Source organism: Malaya genurostris, chromosome 3 (assembly GCF_030247185.1).
Source record: "Malaya genurostris strain Urasoe2022 chromosome 3, Malgen_1.1, whole genome shotgun sequence".
NCBI lineage: Eukaryota > Metazoa > Arthropoda > Insecta > Diptera > Culicidae > Malaya > Malaya genurostris.
Window position 1 is genome coordinate 226,169,069 of NC_080572.1, and position 24,355 is coordinate 226,193,423.

Here is a 24,355-nt window from a genome sequence, read left to right on the forward strand (position 1 = left end):
ATTGTTCCAGTGAATTCTAAACGAAATGAATCGTATGAATAAATTTTTGTTCGCTTTTTCAAACTTGCATCTATCTTTTATTAACAATTTCGAAGAGAGAGATGAATTTTAATCAATCTAAATAAGCTAATGAACTACTACATCGAATCGCTTCACTTTGGTGAAGTGAACGATTCGGAGCCGTTCGCCAATACAAGCTGTTTTGCACTAATCAAGTTATAATTGTGTTGCTAACTGACCTCACTTCGATCACACTCTTCAATCTCATTCACTGATTATCCTAGTCTTTCGTTCGTCGGGTTGAAATACTTGATATTCTTTCCCTGTTTCCGGTAAAGAAAACTAGTTATTCTATCAACTCAATAAACTAGTAACTGAGTAACAATGAGGGAAAATCTAGTTAGTTTTTTCATTATTACTTGCATATTAGTCCCATATAACAAAATCGACAGTGAGACTTGAGACAAAGGCGACTTAAATTAAATTGCACTGTATGGGGCGCACTTTTTCGAAACAAACCCAAAATTTTTGCTGCAATTCCTGAAAGTATAGTAAAATTTGACTTTATTCGTTAAGCTACCTTAAATTGTCGAAAATTCTTATAGAGCATATATCTGAATATAGACAGTAAAGTAGTTGTCACCCTAGTTTTTTATCGTTACCCAACGAGGTACAGACCGAAAAAGGTATTACAAAATTTTAAGATATTAAGACTCCAATACGTAAATTTAGAATCCAGCGACGCGCTAACGTTCCGTGGCGCTTCTACTTTAGTTCACTATTTTCGTGTTGCATTTGGCTCCGAAAGTAATATTAACTTTTGCTCAGAATTTCACGCATTTTTCAAATGTGATTCGAATAATTTAAGTATCTATTGTTGCTATGTTTCTAGATATTGTACACATAACCTTATCATCCGTTCGTATTTCATATAGTTATTCATAACTCTATTATTTCTTCGAGAACACATTTCGCACCGCAATTTGATTTGCCGTTGTTATTGTTTACCTGATTGCCGCAGTAGCTGTTTGGTGTGATAACCTAGTTTTTGTTGCAACATGTAGATTTGATAAATTTGTTCATTGCCCGAGTATTCTATTCTATCATGTTCCCTTTGATGTATTGTGTATATTCGTATCATTAGACGATCTGGAAGTAGAATTTGTCAATAGTCTTCAGACGACGCAGCAAGAGATGATGTCTAAACTGGCGACGATCGAGGCGATGGAAAACGGTGCAGCTGTAGGGTGCAATGGTGGGTCAACGAATTCCGGCAACGAAGGCAACTCCGGCACAAAGGTGGAAGCGAAAAAGAAGGAATCTCGTAAATGGAAAAATTGGAGCTGGAAAACCAATGCCGCCTGCACGACTCCGAAACAGGCCAGTATTGAAGAGGAGGGCGAATCGCCGAAGAAATCAGCATCCTCGAAACATTCGAGCCCAGCTGAATCACCGAAGCATAAACTGTTGGGAATAGTGCCAGTAGAGGAACAGGTTCCTGTGAACATATCACCGGCATCGCTGCGAAGGAAAAAATTTCTTACTTCCCGGAATCAATCTCCAGTTAATAGATCTGAAGTACGGGCCAGCGCCGGTGCTCGATTGTATGAAGAATTGGATAGCTTACAGGATTCGGACGAAGAGCTACAGGCACTAATTGTAAACGGTAGACCTGCTACCATTCATTTAGTGCAACCTTCTACCATACCTGGCCTTTATTAATTTATGTGAAACATTCTCTAACCAATAGAATAACCAACTAGGATGCTTGAGTTTGAATTGGATTCAAAAAGCTTAGTATCGAGCAATCCATAGAAGTAACAATACCGTACGAACATGTATGCATAAGATAAACAACATCAACAAAGCAGTAACAGTCACATTCCTGCAAAAAGAAAAGGATTCTCACGAAACCCTCCCTTCGCGTCGACAGGAACGTTTGTTCTATCCAAAGCTGAAAACAAGCCACCCATTTCCCAGAAATCAACGTCGTACAGCTTCAGGTACGGAGAACATCACTCAACATCCTTTTTCTATCGCAATTTGAGCGCCTAAAAATCTGCTTTCCTTTCTCTATTTTCAATGAAAATGGCTCGTGCGACAAAAGCAACGCACGTGACCCGGCAGGTACAGGGAAAAGAAAACACTCTTTAGCTTCATCACTCACATAGTATATAAATCGTTTCTTTGAATGATGAACGGCAGATGTCTTATAGCTTCTTATAAGAAAAATAATCGACTAGTGTTTCTATGTTGCATTGTTGAAGTTTTTTTTCTGAGAATAAATTGATGTTATAGTGTTTAAATTATATTTCTACTGTTTCATGTCCATATATTATTCATTTAGGGGTTTGGTACCTCATGAGTACCGTTTTGTGCTAAAGTGCACATGACTAGTTTTCATTTTTACGTTTCGCATTCAGCTCATCAGTGCGTCAGCAGTTTATGTTGAACTGCTAACGCCACCTAACGGTTCAACATAAACCGCTGAGCAGACGTAAAGTATTTGCTACTTACAAATCACTTCATTGGCACCGAAGTGCCATGTCTATCCTGACGTGCCGAAAGAACAAAACAAATTGACGACATACTGGCCGCCAACAGATTGTAGTCATTTAGGGGTTTGGTACCTCATGTATACCGTTTTGTGCTAAAGTGCACATGACTAGTTTTCATTTTTTACGTTTCGCATTCAGCTCATCAGTGCGTCAGCAGTTTATGTTGAACTGCTAACGCCACCTAACGGTTCAACATAAACCGCTGAGCAGACGAGAGAGAGAGTAAACAAAGAGAATCTCTCATTGTTACATTCGTCGTTTTGAACATTTTATGCAGAATTGTCGCCAAGCATAAGACAGTAACTGCCAACGATACGCGCAGCTGCTACGTTCAACAGTAGACAACACGCAATGACACGAGAGCTTGGTGAGATAATGAGAGCCGCGACAAACGACAGCAATATTGAGAGCAGTTAATTTTGTCGCTCTCTCACACAGTAGTCAAAGCCACAGCGTTCGCTATAGGGTAGCGTACGTACATACTGGATAAGTAGCTCCTTTGTTTATTTTCGGGTCTCGCTGTGTAGCTTTTTTTATTTACGGGTTTCGAGAATGTCACGAGCTCAAAATGTCATGACATTTTCATAACTGGACTGTCATATCCGCTGTGACCGATCTGTAGCGATAAATTGAGTGCGAATTTCAATTTCAGTTTTGAAAAAAATCATTCACAAAGCTTGTTCATGCAGATGATTCAAAAATATTACAACTATTTACTTAAATCTCATACACGAAGTATCAGGAGCACAGCTTTTGCCTTTCTAGTATGACGCAAAGGCAAGAAATTTTACAGCAGAGACAACAAATCCTGCGCTCCTGTCACTTCTACAATGCTAAAAGAGGTTTAGTTGTTTGATCGAAAAAGTGCATTGGAGTAAATCAACCAAGTGGAAATAAAACAAAATCACCCGAACTGCCAAAAACGAACCAACCATCCAAATTTTGGAAGTCAAAGCATTTACTCTGCTTTTCTCACTGAACCGCTTCCTTCCAACGGGAGTGCATGTCCCCCTACACCTCATGAATTTCAAAGTTGAGCCTTGTTGGCGACTGTCTCTCGAAAGTTGTTGAATCGGGAAGGAGCTACTGTATATTTTAGCTAGCCATTCTCAGATTGAAAAGAGTAGAACAACTACCGATGAGAGCAAACGGCGACATTCACGAGAGAAAATGTCATGACATTTTTCATCTGCTACAGTCACGGCAAAGTACAGTCGGCGACTGCTGTCGTTTGTGCGGTTTGACTGACATTCTCCAGTACCGTTCGCAACACTGGCTTCTATCGCAAGGGTCTCAGAAGTTACAACGGTGGCCATTTTGAATGAAAATAGTTAATAAAATCTGATTTTTGTATTTGGAAATATAATGAATAAATGTATTTAGATTCATTAATATTCCCTTACTCCTTCTCTTTCAAAGATGCTTTTGACGGTCTAAATTCTGTCGGTTACATGGATCGCCTCCCTTAACTGTTTTTATTTTTATACAATTTTTTTTTGTTTTCTGAAAGTAGGCTTTGCCTTATTGTCCAACAATAAATTATAGAAGAACTTTGCACTAAATCGTTTTCGCAGTTGGCAACACTCTCTCTCTCAGATTGAATGAACCATATAGACTTTGTCATAAAAAAGCCACTTTGCATACCTTGTTTTTTTTTGTAAATTGATCTAGACTGTCTTTTGAAAAGGGCCACTCTTTTTCACCCAATTTTTTTCCAAATAGTTATGTTATTGTCCAAAAATGACAAATCCTACAAAAAATGTTGTACTTACTGTCACCTTTCCACATGGAGAAAGATGGGTATTTTATAAGGGAAAAAAAGTTCTAACAAAAACTTTTTCTTATCCAGCACTGATATTTTCAGGTTTGGTTTTCGATAAAATAATCCACAAGATAAAAAAACAGTTTGGACAAGAAGTAGTTTTGTTAGAAAAACTTTATTTCCTCAAATGTATATAAAAATGTATGAATGATTGGTAGGAAAAACTATCTTAGGATAAAATTTTATTTTAGTGAATCGCTTTTAAATTTTTAAAGCCAATTTTTTTTCAGTGTATGACTCGATAATGGATGTTTTTTCAAAATTTTAACTCGAAAATTTGACTGATTTTGTGAAAAGCACTAACATAACGCTGTTTCCTAGAATCTGTAGTTTTTCCTCTAAAGTTCAAGTTAAAAAATTTCGAATTTATTAGTAGTTAGATTATCGAAATCATTCTACAGATCACTGAGCTATGAGCTTTCAAAATTATGACTGAGAATCTAACGCGTCATGAGTATTCCCTTTTTGATACCCCATGATACCGAACATTTCAGAAAACTTTAATTTTGAATTATTTGATAACGCAAACGAGATACTATTTACTGATCTCAAAAAATAGTGAACATTTAGGGATTTTGAGTATTTTTAAGTGCTTGCTGCACAAAACGGTAACTAAAAGAATTGTTTCATGATTTTAAATCATTATTGCGATTTTCTTTTCGTGTAATATCTTTCGAATACAACAACAACGGCTCCACGCGCCTACCAAACAATTCCAACACAGCCAGTTTGAACCAACAAAGTTTATTTCTCCGATTAAATCCCACTACTAGCAAGCGTAGTTTCATCGCTAAACACAGTTCACTTTTACTGTTTAATTACCGCACTGGTTTCTGTATCTTGGAGACACGCAGCACCGTAAACTTCCGTTGTCTATCCACCGTCAGATGTTTGCAGAGCAATCGGAACGTGCCCTCGGTTCGATTTCCTGTCGTTGCATTCGAATTCCGTTTGTCACCTTGCTGTTCCGCTTTCCAGCGGGAACGAGAAAATGAAACTCGTGCACTAAATAATGTGGCTTGCGTCCTTGGAGGGTCTGTCTCATAGAACAATTCGATCAGTCTTGAAGTATTTCTTTGAATACTGTTTATTTTTACATTTTTTCCGATGGACAACTCGATGCTGATTCTTATCATTTTCTAATTCTTAGTCGAATACGTTTTCAGGAATTGAAAAATAATAGAAATTTTTTTTACTGGATTAAAAATTTAATTTTAAAACAAAATTATTTTTGTATAAAAATTGAAGAAACATTTTTTTTTAGAAGTTTAATTTTTTTTAAATTTCATATCTAAATATTTCCTAAATGACTACTTCTAGAAGAATTTTTTTTCATAAATACGTTTATTTCTTAAGGCAGTTTACATAAGTTTTTCTTCGCCGTAGCATCACTTTTACATAATATTCTTATCCTAATTTAATTCTAACATAGTCACAACGTTTTGAATTTATTAAAACATATTCTCTTATAGCTTAAATATCATTTAGGTAACTCGTCATTATTTATGAAATCTACTCGGAAATATTATTTGAACCAAATGATTAACTTCTATAAATTATAAAATAAGCTGTTATTTTCAGAACTTTTGTTGATAATTTCATACACTGTTTCGAGTTTCTTTGTATCATTACATTATTTTTATTCTAATTTAGCTATTGGTTGAACTCATGGACGCAGCTGGGATCAGAGCTAAGTCTTAAAAGGGGCCTTTATTAAATTGAAACTCCAATTTTCTTTATGAAATGATAAATAAGTTTCATGTATGAAAGGTCACGACAAGCAAGAATGTCTCGAACTGGGATATTGGATAGTCTACCTTGGGTACGCAAAGAATTTATTAGTTGAGATCTGACATCACGATACTCCACGCATGCTCTAGAAGAATTGTTACTATGAATAAATCAATAGCCTTTGAACTGTATAATTTTCCAGTCTTTAATTGGCTATGTTTTATCTAGAACTTAAATACTTTAAAATAACTAAAAAAAATTCTGCAGCACCTACTTCTTTTTTCAAACGACACGAATCGCATGTTTGTCTCAATAAAAGATCTAAAAAAAATGATCGCAAAAGAAACTTTGAATGCCTTTTTTAATAAATATAATTTTTGGTCAATTTCCGAATTCCTGGAAAAGTATTTCCTTTTTTTTCAGTGTAGATTTCTTAAAGTGCCCATCGATTTCTTACCACTTCTTTCTCGACACCGTTTTTTAACTGATAACAGTTCCCGAGTTACAATGATATGAAGAAATGTTCATGCATAAATACATTTCTCCCTTTTAAATTCAGTCGAATTCATCTCTCCAGCGGTGCAAAACATATTGATTTTAATACTTAAGTTTCATCCAAATCGGAGCAAGTCTATCCTAATTTTAGGGGTGTAAATCAGAAACTCAAGGAAAAATACACGTGAAAATGTGGTCAGGTTTTGAACACTTACAGCTCAGTCTATTTTGTATCAATTATTTATATTATTTCATCATTTGATTGGAAATATTTCTATGTTTCGATTTGAATGTATGAAGCCACGTATTATCAATTATATATGATTGAAATTTCGATTAGTAGCGAACAGAGTTCTATTTTGTCTGCTAAAAATCTCCGGCATATCGGATTTCCCTGCCACAGTTGACGGTTTTGAAGGAGTAAGCGATATATCAAAGGAAAAGCATCGCTCTGATGGGTCAATCGATGCAAAAGCGAAGCTGTTGGAAGCACGCGAATCTATAAATAGAAGCGAAATTATAGCTAAAGTTTCAGTCCTACGCGTAGCATGCTAGAGGTAGGTTGTTGCTAGACAGCAAGACAAAATGTGCCATAAAACGAATTGAAGCTTTAATTGGTATGCTCTGATCTTGTGTCATACGAGTTCGGATGAAAGTCCATGTTATGTCGTTTCGCCTGAGAAATTGACCCAGAGAAAATTTTGAGTTCTTAAGATTAATTTCTAATTCATATAAGACGGACTCGATTGATAATGAGAAAAAGTTTATAGCAAAATGGTAGAGAAACTTAACGCTATAAAAAAACTGCTTGCATACAAAACTTGAACACAAGCTTGGCGAAGAGAAGCTTTATATCAAAATCCGAATTGTATAAAGATATAATTGCATACTTTTGGGATATTGGTGTAATTTCGTCGGCTATAAAACAAACAATGTTCGCTGTTGGTTCCTTATCAAGATAAATCTAGGAAGACTCTCGTGCAATTGCGGGTTCAAAAGTGTGACGATTGATTGAACTGTTTGATTGTAGATCATTAGAAATTTTGGTTGCCTTGTTCCACATCAATGGCTCGAATAATCACATGTGGCTGATCCTAGTAGTTTTTTTTTCAATATTCCATCACAAACGATTAATTTCCTTAGAAACAAGACCGCTCTACCAAGCGAGCTGACCGGGCGATGTGATGAAATCACATCTCAGAAGCGCAATAAAGCGTTATTTCATTTTTTTCAATATACAAAGATAGGGGAGTTTTTCCAAAGGGAAGGGTCATACAAAGATCAACTTTATTTTCAACAACAATACTTTGCTTATGGCAAATTTCGTGCCAAATCGTATTCGAAGTTGGCAACGATCTTTTAGATTTTAATGAAACTTTCTGAGCATGTAGATTTTGTCACTAGAAGCCACTTTTTCCTAAATTTATCTGACTGTCTTTTGAGTAGGGCCAAACCTTTTTACTATTTGTTTTTTTAAATGGTTATAGTCGAAGAAAAACGAATACCGACTAGTGATTTTCCCAAAATCAGTCAAATTTTCGAATAAAAAGGCTGAAAACATTCCAAATCGAGTTCTGCACTGAAAAAATAGATTTTAAAAATTTGAAGTCGATTTACAAAAATAACATTATAGGATGATAGTGTAAAAATTAAAATTTTAAATTACTCACTTACTTTTCTCAGTGATGGCGCGACCGATTTCAACAAACTTAAGTTCATACGAATGGACTTATGATTTTTTACAAAACTTCTGATTTTCATCTGGATCCGACTTCCGATTCCGGAGTGATAGGGTAAATTATCTCTAAGATGGTATACCGTCACTTTGAGCGATGGAACAAAAAAACGATAAAATTTTTCAAACTGACTCACGATTACTTCAATCGATAGACATTATCAGTAGATGGTCAAACAAACCGATTCCGGCTATCCTGGTTCCCGATTTCCGATTCCGGAGGCACGGGAAATAGTGATCATATTTTCCCAAATGGATCTCAATGGTTTGATCGATTTTCACTAACTTATGGCGTTTTCGTTTTTAATTTGCACTACACCGGTGCAGTGCTAAACTGAGGCATGAATAAACGAACAAAAATGACGAAAACATAAACAGTAACCATTGACTACAATAAACGATTCCATTGCACAGAGCCACACCAAACTTTTGATGAGTGCTACACCAGTGGTATCGGCGCAGAAAAAGTGTAGCACTGGTGTAGTGTAATTGGTAAAAACGAACGGTTTCAGTGCAGCTTTCGCTACACCAGTGTAGTGCAATTTAATAAGGAAAACGACATTAGATTCAAATGAAAGATCCTGTGGTCCTATACGAAATTCCTGAATTTCACCCGGATCCGACTGCCGGTTCCGGAATTAGAGGGTAAAGTGTGTAAAAAAAATGTATACAATTAAAAATTTAAAATATAATGCGATGACATGACAATTATTTTCAAATAAACCTTATGCTGGCTACAAGGATTACATGCGGACACATTTTTGGAAAAGCTTTTCACGCTTTTCATGGAAAATCAATGAATTTTATATAACCGATGTCGTTGTATTTTGACGATTTGGAAGAACTATATGATATACAACTTATTTTGCAACGATGCTAATTCAATTTATAAACAGAATGATGTTCGTTTTGTAAATTTTTCTAAGTTTTCCACAGAACAGGATCAAATTTTCAATGAATAGATGGAAATACGCTTCAGTTTGAAAGTGTGTAGTAATTTTGAAAGATCCCAAAAACACTCATTTCTCTGAGCTATTTTTGACAAGACTCGGAAAATCTTCCGAATTTTTTAGTCGTTTTTTCCCTGCAGATAGATAAAAGTTTCTCAAAGGTGCGTATGTACCCGTGATGGCCTTAAAGGGCGAAAAAACGTAAAAAAATCTGAATCGGTCCTAAAACTACTCCAATTGATAGTTTTTATCAGTAGACGGTCAAACAAACAAATTTTGGTAATTCTTAGAAGAATCGAAGAAAATTATTTTGAACAATACCATAGTATTATATGTGATAATATAATTAATACGAGAAAGGCATCATTACACCACTAGGTGGATTAAATAGCTTTTTTAATCGACTTGGTGAAATGTAGTCCCATCAAATGCACGCAAAATTTTAACGGCTTGAGTTGAACGAATCGTCGCACAAAGCATAATAGGCAAAATTGACACATTGAAACCAGGACTATTTTCAGTGATTAAGCACAGTGGGCTTACCACACGTTTTGTTGTTTTGTAAAAAAAACTCTTTTTGATTCGTAATGGATTTGAGAATATTCCACAATATGAAATGGTTTGAACAATTGAAAACAAGAAAAATTAAAGTATTTTCGGTATCTCTACCAATGCCAAATAGTAACTCACCGCATGTGAGAGCGCGGTCGAATTTCATGATCGATTAAAAAACTGTTTCAATATGAAATTACTGGACATTCACTAGACAACGAAAATGTACCAAATAAACACATTTTCCATAAACGTATATATTTTTGAATTCTGGCAGCATTTTATATGAATGTTCGAAATGAACTATAATATTTCGTTTGTGTTCATTTCATTCAGTAGTCTGTCTTTGTTAAATTTTTAGTTTTTCTATAATCTATTAAGTAAGTAATATCTATTATACGATAATACACAACAAAGCAACATCAATGCATTGAGCTAAACAGAGTTGGACATTACTAGCATTATAAACTTCAGTTACCTTACTCGTTCTTATTTCACCGAACCCACCGTGCATTTCTCATACCACCACCATACGAAACAGCTGCATGCAAGTAATATGAAAAATGACGAAAAGTTTATAAAATTCACTTGAAACTTTTTCAAATTTAGGTTATTTCAGCTACAGTTTCATAATTTTGAGAATCTGAAAATCTCTGATAAATTTAGCTTCAAACGATATTTTTTATTAGGTTTTAGAATCATCTCCGTGGAACGGAACCGTTCATACACTTCAGAAACCAATTACGGCTCGGCAAAGAAAAATTTCAAATTGCTAAGAATACTCAGTAATGATAAATTCATTTGCGCATACTTAAGTATTTTTGGTTTTTCGACACTCTGTCTAGTTTTTTGAATAATTGATCAAAAACGCAACGCGCGCACTCTGCTACATCTCCCATTAATAGTTAAAGCTGATTTTTTTCAGAATTGGATTCGGTTAGCAATTTGCTTAAAACTGTATTCAAAAATGTGACTAATTATGTGTACATAGCAGGATTTGTCATTTTTCGACAATAATGATTTGAAAAAAATGATAAAAAAAAGTTTCGCCCTTTTCACAAGACAGTCGAGATCAATTTTGGAAGAACTAAGTATGCAGAGTAGCTTTTTGTGATAAAATCAGCACGTAAGTCAGAAAGTTTCATTGAAATCTGTAAAGGTGATGTCTACTCCGAAAACGATTTGGTGCGAAATTTGTTTAATTGAATTGTACACTGAAAAAAATCGATTTCAAAAATTTTAAATCGATTTACAATACTAGAGTATACTGTGGAATATCATCACGAATGGATTATGATTTTCAGTTTAGTTTAGTTTTCGACAAAAGTAGACTGCGAAAAAAAACTTTTGTTAGAAAAGTTCAGTTGTTTTCAGTGTAGGACTCTATTTGTTTGCAGTATTTTAATTCAAAAATTTGAAAAATCAGTAGTAAAAAAGATTTTTGTAAAATTTGTCATTTTTTGACAATAAATAACCATTTGAACAAAAAATTGAAAAATTTTGGTCTTTTTCTAAAGACAGTCTAGATCAGTTTAGGATAAACAAAGTATGTAAAGTGGCTTTTTGCGTAATAGTCTGTCCGGAAAGTTCTATTTAATGTGAAAGGGTGCTACCCTTCTCAAGCCCCAACGGTTTACAGAAAAAAGATGTTTCCATGTGTTTTGTTGATACGTGCAAAAACCTTAAGTTTAGGACTTAGGGAGATGTTAACTCAATCGATTCCCGGTGACCAATTTCGTATACAGAGTAAATCGTGTTCCGAAGTTACCGTTCCATTGACCAGCCCTACCTCAATGTAATGTCTGCATTAAATGGATTCAAACATTTCAGAATCATTTTTGATCCTTTGCAAATGGCAAACAATCGCCACGTATTTAGTTTATGCTCTTCTGTTTTGTATGAAAGATTAACATTCTCCGATCTTATCAAACTCCAGTGTGCATCCAATAGGCTATTTCTTACCAATCGAATTCAAAACATCGGAACAAGCCAGTCACAATCTTAGGACATAGTATGATATTGCATATTGTGTCATCATATACTGATGGGGAGGCATGCGATAGGAACTTGTGAACACTTAATTATCTCACGACCTTTTGACGACCTGTTGCCAATATTCGTTCTAGTTGGCACGCAATTCGTCTTGTGTAGCTTGGAGTTTCTGAACAGGATTGCACACATTACTAATTAATCACGTTAGAAAACGGTTAAAGAGCAAACACTGGTATTGACATCTTTTCATACTTCATATTTATTATACAAACGAAACAACGATGGAAACATTTTCTATTAACTAGTTGACACAAACTCTTTCTGCGTGTGCTTGACAGGTGCTCAGCAAAGTTTTTCACCACACCGCTATGTACTGTCGGTGAGCTACATGAAACTGATTGCTTTTTTTGTTTTTTCTTCTTCTCCCCAAACAGACGATATTCCCATCCAGGGCCCAAAAGAGGAAAATGGACAACTCAGTAGTATTAACGAGGAAAGTGAAAGTGGTGATGGCCCGAAAACAACTACCGGCACCGGTGCTGGGCCTGGCGGAGGCGGCAAGGTTAAGGATTCCAAAACCCACAAGGTTCTGGTTGGTTTTATGAAGCTGAAAGATAAGGATAAGGAGAAAGATGACGGCAGTGGTGTCGGCTCGGGTGGTAGCAGTAACAAGCAGAGTGGGGTGGGCGTAAAGAAGACTGTCGGTTCGAAGGAGAAGCTTGGTGGTAAGCAATCGCTTCAGTTGCAAACCGGCAGTGCCGAATTGATGGAGCTCGACAAAACCAGCCCGCTGACGGTGACGAAACGAAAGAGTAGTAGTATCGATATTAGCAGTGTACCGGCCAGTATGCAGTCCGCTCCGGTGCTCTCCAACGGTGGTGTTCTGATGGGTGGGGCCCCCGCCGGTGACGATAGGGGGCTGGACAATTTGAATGTGACCGAACGGAACGGGGCCGGCAATTCGCTGGATGCGGGTGAATCCTTTGATTCGGGCAATGAAGTGATGATTAATAACAACTCGGAGAAAACGGTGCTGGATGTAAAGACGCATAGCAGTATACAAGTTAGTCAAGTTTAAGATTTATTTGGAGTGGTATAACTTCCTGAGTTACGTATATGTGTATAGTTGTTTTATTTGGCAATATTTTGATTTAGACTTAAGTTCTTTGCTATGGTTTTCGATAAAAACTAGCTTTTGTTACAGTTTTAGTTATGTTTTAAGTGATTGAGTTCCCTGAAGAATCATGTAATGGACATCGAACGATCATCGCGACTTTTCAGGTCGCATTTGCGGTCATGATTCATTTTTCAAAAATGGCGATTTCACTAAACTTAACTTTACGGTGTCTGTTACGTTATTATTTGGAGGTTTGCGATGTATCATATTGCTAGTAACTCTTATAATTGGATTATTTTTGGTATTGTTTGAATCATAAGACTTTCTTGCTTGATATTACATACCTCAATTGACGTTAATTCTACTAACTATAATGCTTCTCCATCATCTCAACTCCTGCTCATAATATCCGAAAAATCCGGAAATTTCTGCTCACAATTCAATTACGACGAAAAGATAAATGTTACCCACAACTCCACTTGTCTTCCACTACTCATTTGCGGTGTGCATCAATCGTTCGAGTAAAATCACTCATTTTTCCGGCGAAAAATATAGCTTTTTCTACGGCAAAATTAGCGAATTTTGGCACTTTTCCAGACCATCCATTCATTATGTATACTCGCAGAATAATTAACTAGTCCGACGTTGTTGGTTATTCCCTATTAAAATAGTATTATGATCTTCATAGGTAGTAAGCCATAAAAAAGTCTCATTAACGTGTTTTTATGAACTTGATAGTTTTTTTCAAGCAATAAATTAAAAAAAAGCAATCAATGTTATGGTAGGATAACGGTTTCCCCATTCATCTCAGCAGCAGTAGGCTTCTCATTTACGAAAACCATTAGTTAGAGTGAGATCTACTATCTTTGGTCGATAGATTGACTGAAGATGATACTTAAACTGCAGTATTGCATAATTTTCGAACTAACATATTTTCTCTGTGGTATTGTTCCTTCTTCGAGCCGAAGCAAAGATATTGCATCCGATTTTATCACAATTCGTTGATTGGAAGTCGAGTAACATGGTGACTCTACTAATGAGATGACTATTGGTACAAAATGACCTACATGTTGTCTTTACTGGAATTCATTGAGTGAAGTTAAGGAAAAAAAAATTTCATAATTTATTGTTCGGGATCAATCCGAGTAAAGCTTTGAAGGTTGTCAAAGTCAAACCTATTCACCTATTCATGAATTCATAATTATTCAAATTATGTTTTCATTACTTCAGATCTAGATGTTTGAGGGTCCTTGTTTGCTATAATAACAAAAAAACTACAAAATATTACATTAAATACAAAATATAAATATTAAATACTTTTTTGCCATTTACAGGAAAATCGTTGCTAATTGAATTATCTATTTCAGTATTTTGGCGAAAAAAATAGTTGATTTTCTGATTTTAGTTATTTTTGAGACAACTGAAAAAGTCTTTCTTTTGCTAATTTAGATTTTTTAATTCTCATTCCTTGACATGATTAAATATTTGTTGAAATTGCTATTTTTTTTAGTTGAATTTACCAATTAAACGTGCTGTCATGTCTTAGCAAAGGCACACTCCGTTTACATTCAATAAATTTTTTAGTTGAATAAGAAAAAAAAAGTTTTTTTCAACCAACATGAACGGTTGAATTGGATTCTGCAATCTGCACTGTCACCGAAAAAACGTTACGAAACATAAACTTCTTTTTCATAAAATTTTTCTTTTAAATCACTGTTTTCTTCATTCGACTTCGCGAAGTCGACTCTCTCACTGCGAAAACTTTGAGCACTCGGAAAGCAAAACCCGAATACGAGTAGTACTACGGACGGCGTAGCCCGTGCGAAACATACCATGAAATAACAAGAAGCCACTGAGAAGAAGAGCAACCGCCTAGTACGAGAATTCTACACAAGCTGTGAAGGATCTTATTTTCTTGATCCAAAACTATGTTTTGAATGAATATAAACCTACCTTTCTTTTTGTTTCGATTTAGCCTTCAGCTGAAAAAAGCTACAACTAATTGCAATATTGTTTGGAAGATACAATGAACTCCGTTTGACATGTACAATTAGAGTACAACATTCGAAACTCACTTCACTGTTCCACGTAAAATCATTGCACAGTGGTCCGAAACGGGATATTAGCGTGACAAAAATATTTTCACTATTAAATATTAGTTTTTTGTAGTTGGTGTCTTCACAAAAGTTGTTTGTAATCAAATGGCGCTCCTTTTGATGAAAAATGTTACTAGGGTGGTCCTCATTTAGATTGAAATCTGAAATCTAACTTTCTTAATTGAACTCACAAATAATTTTGTTGTACAATAAAGTTGTAGGAAATTTTATTTTGAGCGACTTTGCTGAAAAAAGCATTTCTCTAGCTTTTCGTTTGATCGAGTTACATCAATTTTCCCGAATAAAAGTAGGGTGGCTCCTGAAAATTCACTTTTTTGTTCTAACTTTTTTTGAAACGTTCTACGGAAAAGTTGTCTTAAGAAGAGTTGTTGTACTAACCATTGCGCATAATTTTGCTCAACTAAGCTTCTTCATATGAGCTACCAGTAAAAAGTTATGATTATTTTTTCATCAAAAACTAGTCAAGCTTCAAATATCAATATTCATTAGATGCCAGATTGATAAAAATGTATCCTATGCGGTTCCTCAAAGGTCATAATATAAGTAAAAATTTAGGAGAAGATTGGAAGGGTATTATTTTTTTAACTTATTTAAATTAGTAAAAATACCTTCAAAAAACTCAAAAACAGTGCATAACTCTTAAACGCCTTAACATATTAACATACTTCCATCGGCAAAATGATAGTATCAAATTAGTTCTACAAGTGTTCCATACATTGTTCATTCGAGAAATGAGACACACAAAAACGACAGCCGAAAATAGATTTGTTGTAAGTCCAAGCACTTCCTGAAGCCCAAAAAAATCATTAGTTTGTTAAAATGAGTAGAATGTATTTATTCGAACCAAAACTCATTGTGCGCCGTTTTCCAGTTTTTACAGGCTATTCGGTACACAGGTGGATAAAAAAGAAGGGCCAGTGTCATAGGCGTCTCGGCACGATGTGGATAAAAACATTTGCATTTTACTAACTTGCACCAACTTGTTGGAATGGTTGTCGAGATTAAATTTCTGTTCATAGATTTATCATGGCCAACTAGTTCGAAATAGTACAACAACTCTTCTGAAGACAACTTTTCCGTAGAACGTTTCACAAAAAAGTTAGAACAAAAAAAGTGAATTTTCAGGAGCCACCCTACTTTTATTCGGGAAAATCAATGTAACTCGATAAAATGAAAAACTAGAGAGGTGCTTTTTCAGCAAAGTTGCTCAAAATAAAATTTCCTACAACTTTATTGTACAACAAAATCATTTTTGAGTTCAATAAAAAAAGTTAAATTTCAGAATTCAATCTAAATGAGGACCACCCTAGTAACATTTTTCATCAAAAGGAGCGCTATTTGATTACAAACAACTTTTGTGAAGACACAAACTACAAAAAACTAATATTTAATAGTGAAAATATTTTTTGTCACGCTAATTTCCCGTTTCGGACCATAATGCATTGTTACGCACAATCGCATCAAATGCACAAAAATTCTGACAAATTCTTTCCACTAAGAGTTTACTGCATTTGTACATATTGGTTTAGAAATTTAAATATGGATATATCGTAACACATGCGGAAAACATCAAAACAATTTGTAAACAGTTTCAACAAGACTTTTTTGCAAGCAGTTTTTAATGGGTTGTTTTGCTTTGACACTTTTCATGAGTTTTTTGGCTAATAAACTTGTTAATAAAATCAAATTCATTTTTGTTTTCTTTCGTGCTGTCTTCCAGCAGTAATGGTGACAAATAGATAGTCAGTGTCAAATTTTCTGATTTTGATCACAAAATTAGTTGCTAATGAGAATTTCGTGTTGGATTAATATTTTACTGGTTTCTGTGGCCAACTGAACACATTCTCTAAAAAACAAGAGTTTTTTTTTTCAGCAAAGTAAATTCTGATTTTCAACTAATTTAATTGTTATTTTGGTAATTTTGTTGTTAAAATCAACTAATTCAAAACCAGTAACACGGGCAGAGCTAATTTCGGTCGTTCCGTGGTGGAAACCGGGGACTAGTAGCCCCCCAACCCTTGTTAGTCTGCCAAAGTAAATTCATCTAACTTGTAAATTTTATACAAATTTGCATTTCGTTTCTCCATCACTTGTGTAAAAACGCTCATGAAATTGAAAATTTTCCACTTATCGCGCTGTAATACCGGAACCGGAAGTAGGATCTGGATCGACTTTTCGGGGACTTTTTAAAGAAGGTGAAGTCCATTCATTTGCATCTTAGTTTGTGCAAATCGGTGAAGAAATTTCAATTATAAATCAAATATACGGTTTTATATACAATATTGTTTGCCATTGAAAGAATTGATATGTACTGTTAGCAGGGCAACAGAAAATATTTACGATAAAATTTTATGTTTGTTTGTACATTTGTTTACATTTTCGACTCCTAAACAAAACAAACGTCCGTTGTCGCATGAATCATTTTTGTATGTAGAAATTCATATTTTGACATCAGTTTTCGATATATTGTAGAAAAATTACATTTTTATGCATTTCACTGATTATATTGAAGAAAATCCTAGTTTCTGTGAAACGCTCGCACTTTGGACTTGACATTGTTCATTAAATTCTGCACAGTTACTTTTGTGACTTTCCTGGTGGCAGCTGTCCAGTTTGTTTTAACTCCTGCATGTTTTGGGACACAGTACCTTCCTTCCGAAAGTGCCGCTTGACAATTGCCCAGTACCTTTCAATTGGCTGAAGATTCGGGCAGTTCGGTTGGTTGATGTCCTTTTTTTGTACATTATTTTTTGATAACCACTGTAGAACGGAGTTGGCGTAGTGGGCTGAAGCCAAATCCGGCCAGAAGAGAGGAGGAGCCTTATGCTTTCTGTACAGTGGCAGCATTCTCTTCTTCAAACATTCTTCCTCGTACACCTTGGCGTTAATTGTGCCTTTCGTGAAGAAAATCGACGACCGCTAACCACACGTACAAATTGCTTGCCAGACCAACACCTTCTGCTCAAACTTTTCCATCGCCACCGTGGTGTCAGCGTCGTCCAGGTCCTGGTACACCGATTTCGTATAATATTGAGGTCCGGGCATCGCTCGAGAGTCTTGCTTGACGTAGGTTTCGTCGTCGATCAGGATGCATCCGTCTTTATTCTCCAGAATCCGGTTATACAGTTTTCGCACTCTTGTTTTGGCCTGAACTTGCTGTACCAGGAACTTTTTCGACACCTTCTGTTTCTTGTACATTTTCAGGGAGTTCCGAACTTTGATCCGTTGAATCATCCCGATGCTGGTGTTGAACTGCTTGGCCAAATCCCGCGTCGACGCCGATGGGTTTTTCCTGATGTACTCAACCACTTTTAAGTCCCGGCCGGGTTGGCTGGGACCCGTTTTTCTACCGGATCGGGGCAAATCCTTCATGAAAAGGTTCTTACCGAACTTCTCGATAATATATTTGACACTGGTGTGGTGCACTTTCACCCGTTTTGCAATTTCGTTGTACGTGACACCACTTTCTGAGGACCAAGTGTGCAGAATTTTCTTTCGCGTTTCCGGATCAATTCGACTCATCGTTGAAACGATGAACCGTACCGAAACCAATCGATTGCGCAGCTGTTATTGACATGTAAACAAACATGTCACCGCAAAACACGCTGCAAAAAATTAAACCATTTCAGAGGAATAACTGTTTGAATGTTGCTAACTCCTTATCGATACACTCCTTAATTCAGATTAATCTGTACACCTGGAATCTCTCCTTTTACCGTGCACTTTCTATTGCTCCGTAATCTACTCCTGATCAACAATGTCAGATCTACGGGAATCTCTGTAGATCTAAAGTTTATACGGACTTACGGACCCGCAGACAAATTTTTTTTATGCGGAAATTTGAATTTATCGACGGAAAATAACGGAAATCAGTTTTGTCTGGCGTTGAAAAAAAAATATTTCCATCGCGAGCGCTTCCGAGAAAAATGTTAATCCTCGGAAAAATGACACTAGAAGTATCTCGCTCACGGTGGGCATAGAGAGTCAACAGACACTGCTGTTATTTAGTGAACAGATAATGTCTGTGATTTGCGCAAAGTAAATCGAAAAGCCGCAGTATGTCGAATAGCATAATGTTTTAATTTAGTATTTATTTTGAAATGTAAATATTATTAGTCTGTAGTCATGTGACATGTCGACTAATTTCTCGGTAATTTTAAAACTGCAAATTGAAGGAAATAACCAAATTCATGACTGAACATATATAAAAAGTATAATATTTTGTATTATCAAAAGCAGATAAAAATATTTGGGATTAAAAATGAAAAATTTATTTTCCGCCTAAAACTGCCAAAACATTTAAAAAATTTTTAATTAAATATTTTTTTTTGGCCCTGATTATTAGTAGTTGTAGTAATTAAACTACCCTGCATAGGAAAACACACGAAGAGAAAGTCCAATTGATTAGACGAAACTAAGCATGCTTCGCTGTACCTAGTCACCACGGTATTCATTTACAGTCCCGTTTTGAAAGAAACAAATTCAACAACAAACAAACAAATTGCGACGAAATAGTCAAGATTTTTTATTATAGTGCAGTTAAATGGAAATAATTCTCTTTATTAGCGATTTCCACGAGATTGTTTCAGAGATATCATTATTAAATTCAATTTTGGAAGAATTACCAAAAACATGAAACGGCTTAGTAGCTTTACAGATTTAGAACATGGTATATTCGGACATTTCGCATGATGAGTGCTTCCGTGCTTGCTTCTATATTCCCATAACGTATCAAACGATCCTGTATTCACGATACCCAGAAAAACAGGCAGTTGTTACATTCTTCACCCATTTGTTGAGCTAGTGCTAAAAGTATCGCCTGATATCTAAAACAACCGTTTACTGATGACCGGCTGGTTTGTTTTAGAACGTGCTTGTGTAAACTGGTATAGAATAGAAACAAATGCAAAGCAAACTACTTATCTACTAACATTTTCTCGTTACTAGCTTTGGCAGATTTGAGCTCACACAGTCGTAACGAATGGAACGTTTCGGAGCCTATCATTTCACGGTCTTGTGTCATCGGACGAGTTCTTGCTAGCAAACGTTGGTTTTGTATTGAATCTCTGGTGAGCAAAGGGAAACTATCAAGGCAAATAATCTCACGGTGTGACAATGAATCAGCGAATTTTATTTCCCGTCGCGTATCTTTAAACCTATCATTTATTTGTCGTAGCTTGGTTGACAGACTCTATGCACAAGGGAAGCGTATGAGTAGAGGTTACTTCCCTTCCACTGTCTAGCCCTATCCTTTCGGTTGATATGCTCAATTGAGGTACTCGAGCTGAATGTACTGTTTTTAATTGTAACGAAGCAATACAGATCTAATAAGTTTAATAAGAGAGAAAATCCAGTTGCCAACCATGGGTAAATGAACCTAACTATTGGAGGAATGCAGATTAGAGGTCCTAATTAGTTAAGAAACAAAAAGTAACATTCTTTCCAATCCATCTTTTCAGAGCTATTATAAATGAATTCTTAAAGATGAATAAAAACAATCGGATCATTGAAACGAAACAGCAAGAAAACATCAAATTCAATTTGTTATATTAATTGTAAAATTCGAAACAGTTGTGAATGTTTAGAATTGTATGGTGCATCCACTTGTAGGAAGAGACTAAATTACTCAGTCAGCTAAGACATAAACAAAAACTTCACTGTTGAAAAGTTATTATCCATGAATGTGACTGTTACTTGCATAACATATTCATATTAAAGAAAACCAAAATAAAACAACAAGCAACGCAAAAACAAACACAAACATCCTTACAGTGCATATACACACTTATACAAAATAGATATAGAACTATAGAAATCAGATTTGCTAGGTCAGTAACTGGAAGCATTCATTGTAAATCATTATAACGTCATTCGATCAATATTATAGACATCTCTAATGAAACGTAATACGTGTAAGTTTGACTGTAATATTTTACTTTCGGTGTAAATACTTAAGATAATCTAAAATGAAACAAAAATGCAAAAAAACAATAGTTACGAAGAAAGGTGATGGCAATGATGAGCGCAGTGTTTTGATTGAATGAAGTATGATGGAACGATATTACTTTGGCGTTGTAGGAACGTCTCATCTATACGCAACCATGCTGATTCACCTGTCGAAACCTGGTAGACTATAGATATGAGGTGAACGCGAAATAGCAAACAAATATTAGCGAAATCAAGAAGAACTCACATAGGAAACGAATGAAAGATGCTATTATGTTTCGCAAAAGCAGAAATAAATTGTATAGTTATGTGAACAATATTGAAAAGATAAAGAATATATCATGGTTACAGAAAATAAACCACACGAGTATACATTTTCGATGACAGTGAGCCTTATTGAACCTTGAAGATATGATGTTTTGTTTGGAATGTCCGTTGTGTGCTGAGGTTTATTCAACATGGTCGCCTTCTGAATCGGATCAATGGTAAGAAGAGTTGTCAGATCATTTTTGTAAAAATCTTTATCACCCACGTTGACTCAAAGACGTCCGTGAGTTATGAATTCTTACTCGACTGCTCGTTTTATATTTCTCAATCAACTCGATAACCAATGGCATTATAAATATCATAAAATTTTCGTTTTTTATGAATGTGTTAGTGTAAAAGTCAGGTTACTGACTACATTCGATTACATTTCATTTATAGGAATGGACGATGCTGATTAAGGCAGGTTTCAACAGGAAATTCTAGGAAGCACCCGAAGAACTTAAATTATTTTAATATATTCAGCTTTATGAAGATTTCATTTCGAATTCAACTTAAAATCAGCACGAAAACGTGCAAAACCGGAGAGGAAGAAAAAGAAGACGAACTGATAATTCAGTTCGCCTTTTCTCATTCAATTCCGATCGATGTCCGAACCGATCGGTTGGAGGCGAAATTCATTCCGAATTGGTTGTTTCACTGGAGTCCGCATTGAATTCCACATGGAATTATGAACGAAAATTTTTTGCCCACTCTGATTTGATTCGAAATTCATGCCGACCAAAGGTGCTAAAATATATCTGTACTAGAATGTATACAACATTTGTACCAAGAAAAATTAAGACCGTGGTTCATTGAGTGAAAAAAAATTATCCCACCACCACTTTTCGTCACTACAACCCTAGCTTAAACCGAAAATCGACATTTATCTCTTTGTATAATGAATAATCGGTTTTTTTGGGGGAACATATCTGTATTACTAAAAATGTATAAATAAGTTCGAGCCGTTCATTCTTACAGATGGCGTAACTTTATTTTTTCCAGTGATTTACCTTTCTTAATATGCGTGGGAAAGCTACAGTCATACAGTTTCTGAATCACTATGTGTCATTTAGCTAAAGTAAACAACAATATTTTTTCACTAAAAATAAATTTCATGTTTTGTGGCGAATAAAGTGTTTCTGCGGGGAATCATTTCTATATGAATAACACAGCCGCCGAAAGTCATCGTATTTTAGTGAAAGTGTATCGCGAAAATGCTCTAGCTGAGCGAATGTTTTGGACGTGGTTTGCACGATTTAGAAGTAGAAATTTGGATTTGGAAAACGAAGAATGTGCTGGAGTGCCACCTCAGTTTGAAGATTAGGAGTTTGAGAAATTGTTCAATAGAAACCCGTTGCAACCCAAGAAGAACTTTTCAGCCATTTTCCAGCGTGTAAAAGCGATGATAATGATCCGAAAGGTAGGCATTGGGTACCGTATGAATTGAAACCAAGGGACGTCGAAATCCGTTCATTCACGTGTATACAATTGCTTCAACGGTACACGATCTTCCAAAACGTCGGGCAACGTACCTCGGTCATGCATCACCATCGACGGCCGTTCAGAATATTCATGGCCTGAAGATTATGCTATGTATATCGTGAAACCAGCTGCGTGTGGTTTATTACAAGGTACTGTAACTGAGTGAAAGTATCACGTGGAAGGTCTACCGACGACAATTGACGCGTTTGAGCCGAACATTGAACCCGTGAATTGCCAGAAAAATAGTGGCTAGCGATGGATAGTACTTAGAATATTGGATTGGTAACCATATTTTGTCAATGTTTCAAATTTCAAAAAAAATATCGAACGAAATTATTTATACCCCTACAATATGAAGGACTCAAATCGTATAAATGCCGATAAGTCGGTAAACCTGGCAACGGTAACTAATGTACAGGGTATGCCATTTCTTATGTCGGTATTGTAAATTCTTCAACAGTGACATTTGACAACCAATTGACTTGACTTCAATTGCTTTGGAAATGTCAATCCAGTACAATTTTCATCGTGAATCACTTCATACAGAAAAAAAACACGCTGAAATAGTGAGCCCGCAGATTTTTTTCAGCGCGGAACGGTGGATCGTAAGAAGTTGTTCATCAATGATCAATACGTTCCAATAAACATATTGAAGTAGGCCAAGAGAATCGATATTGTTGGATGTTGGCTCATTATGTCTACATACAAATGCGTTAAAAATATCTTCAGGGCTATCGGTTTCAACAAGGCCGTGCACCATGTCACACTGCGAATCCAACCAATCTGTTCCTGCCAAAAAATCCCTGAACGTCTGATGTCACAAAGAGGCAATATTGACTGGTCACCAAGGTCTCCAGGTTCGACTCCTCTGGACTTCTTTTCTTTTCCAACCAGCATCTGACCTTTGACGAGCTTAAGAATAACCTAACCCTGTCAGCTTAGAGAGAAATAAGTCTTCATTTTAGCAACGCCATCGCACGGCATCACATTTAACAGATCATGCCAAATGTATGGGTGTGCTGAGCTGCTAACTTCGCGCGAACCAGTTTAACATTTTTTCATCTACTTGTATGCACGAGTTTCGATACGGAGATTTTTTCACCAAATAGCTTAAGGTCTGAGGACAGAGGGTCGCGTGTTGAGTTTTAAATCGACCACGTGGCACGCTAAATTCCCTTTGCGCATCGTATTTCTTTTGTACTCTCTCGTATATGAGCAAACTGTACCGGGTTGCCAGTATACATTTTATTATTTTGATGAGAAGTTTTATCACATTAATCTATCGTATGGGTTGGATATTACATGGATTCCAATGAACAATGAAAAAATATTCAACTTTCACAAAGATTGAATGCGGAACAAAAAAAGTGTCTATACAATGAAACGTCTGTGTGTTTGGCAGCCCTATCGAACCAATTTTATTTCTCTCTCCTTTTTCAGGATGCTATCAAGAAACCAAAGCGAAAAAATCGCGGATGCTTTGAAACTGACTTTGTTTCACAGCAAAATACAAGACTTTATTTTTATCGCGATAACATATATGTTTTTATGT

General features: G+C 35.7%; 1 protein-coding gene across 4 annotated transcripts in view; it reads left to right on the top strand.

The window, feature by feature from the left end:
* Positions 1-21,374, top strand: part of LOC131439539 (hyccin) — a 63,166-nt gene extending 41,792 nt beyond the window's left edge. For 3 of the 4 annotated variants that reach the window (XM_058610674.1, XM_058610675.1, XM_058610676.1), the window contains exon 6: positions 12,270-21,374. In XM_058610674.1, the coding sequence (XP_058466657.1) occupies positions 12,270-12,913 (644 nt within the window). In that variant the 3' untranslated portion in view covers positions 12,914-21,374. Of the gene's footprint in view, positions 1-1,144; positions 1,712-12,269 lie in introns of all 4 variants that reach the window. The other variant, XM_058610677.1, reaches the window with a different exon arrangement.
* Positions 21,375-24,355: the final 2,981 nt, after the last annotated feature.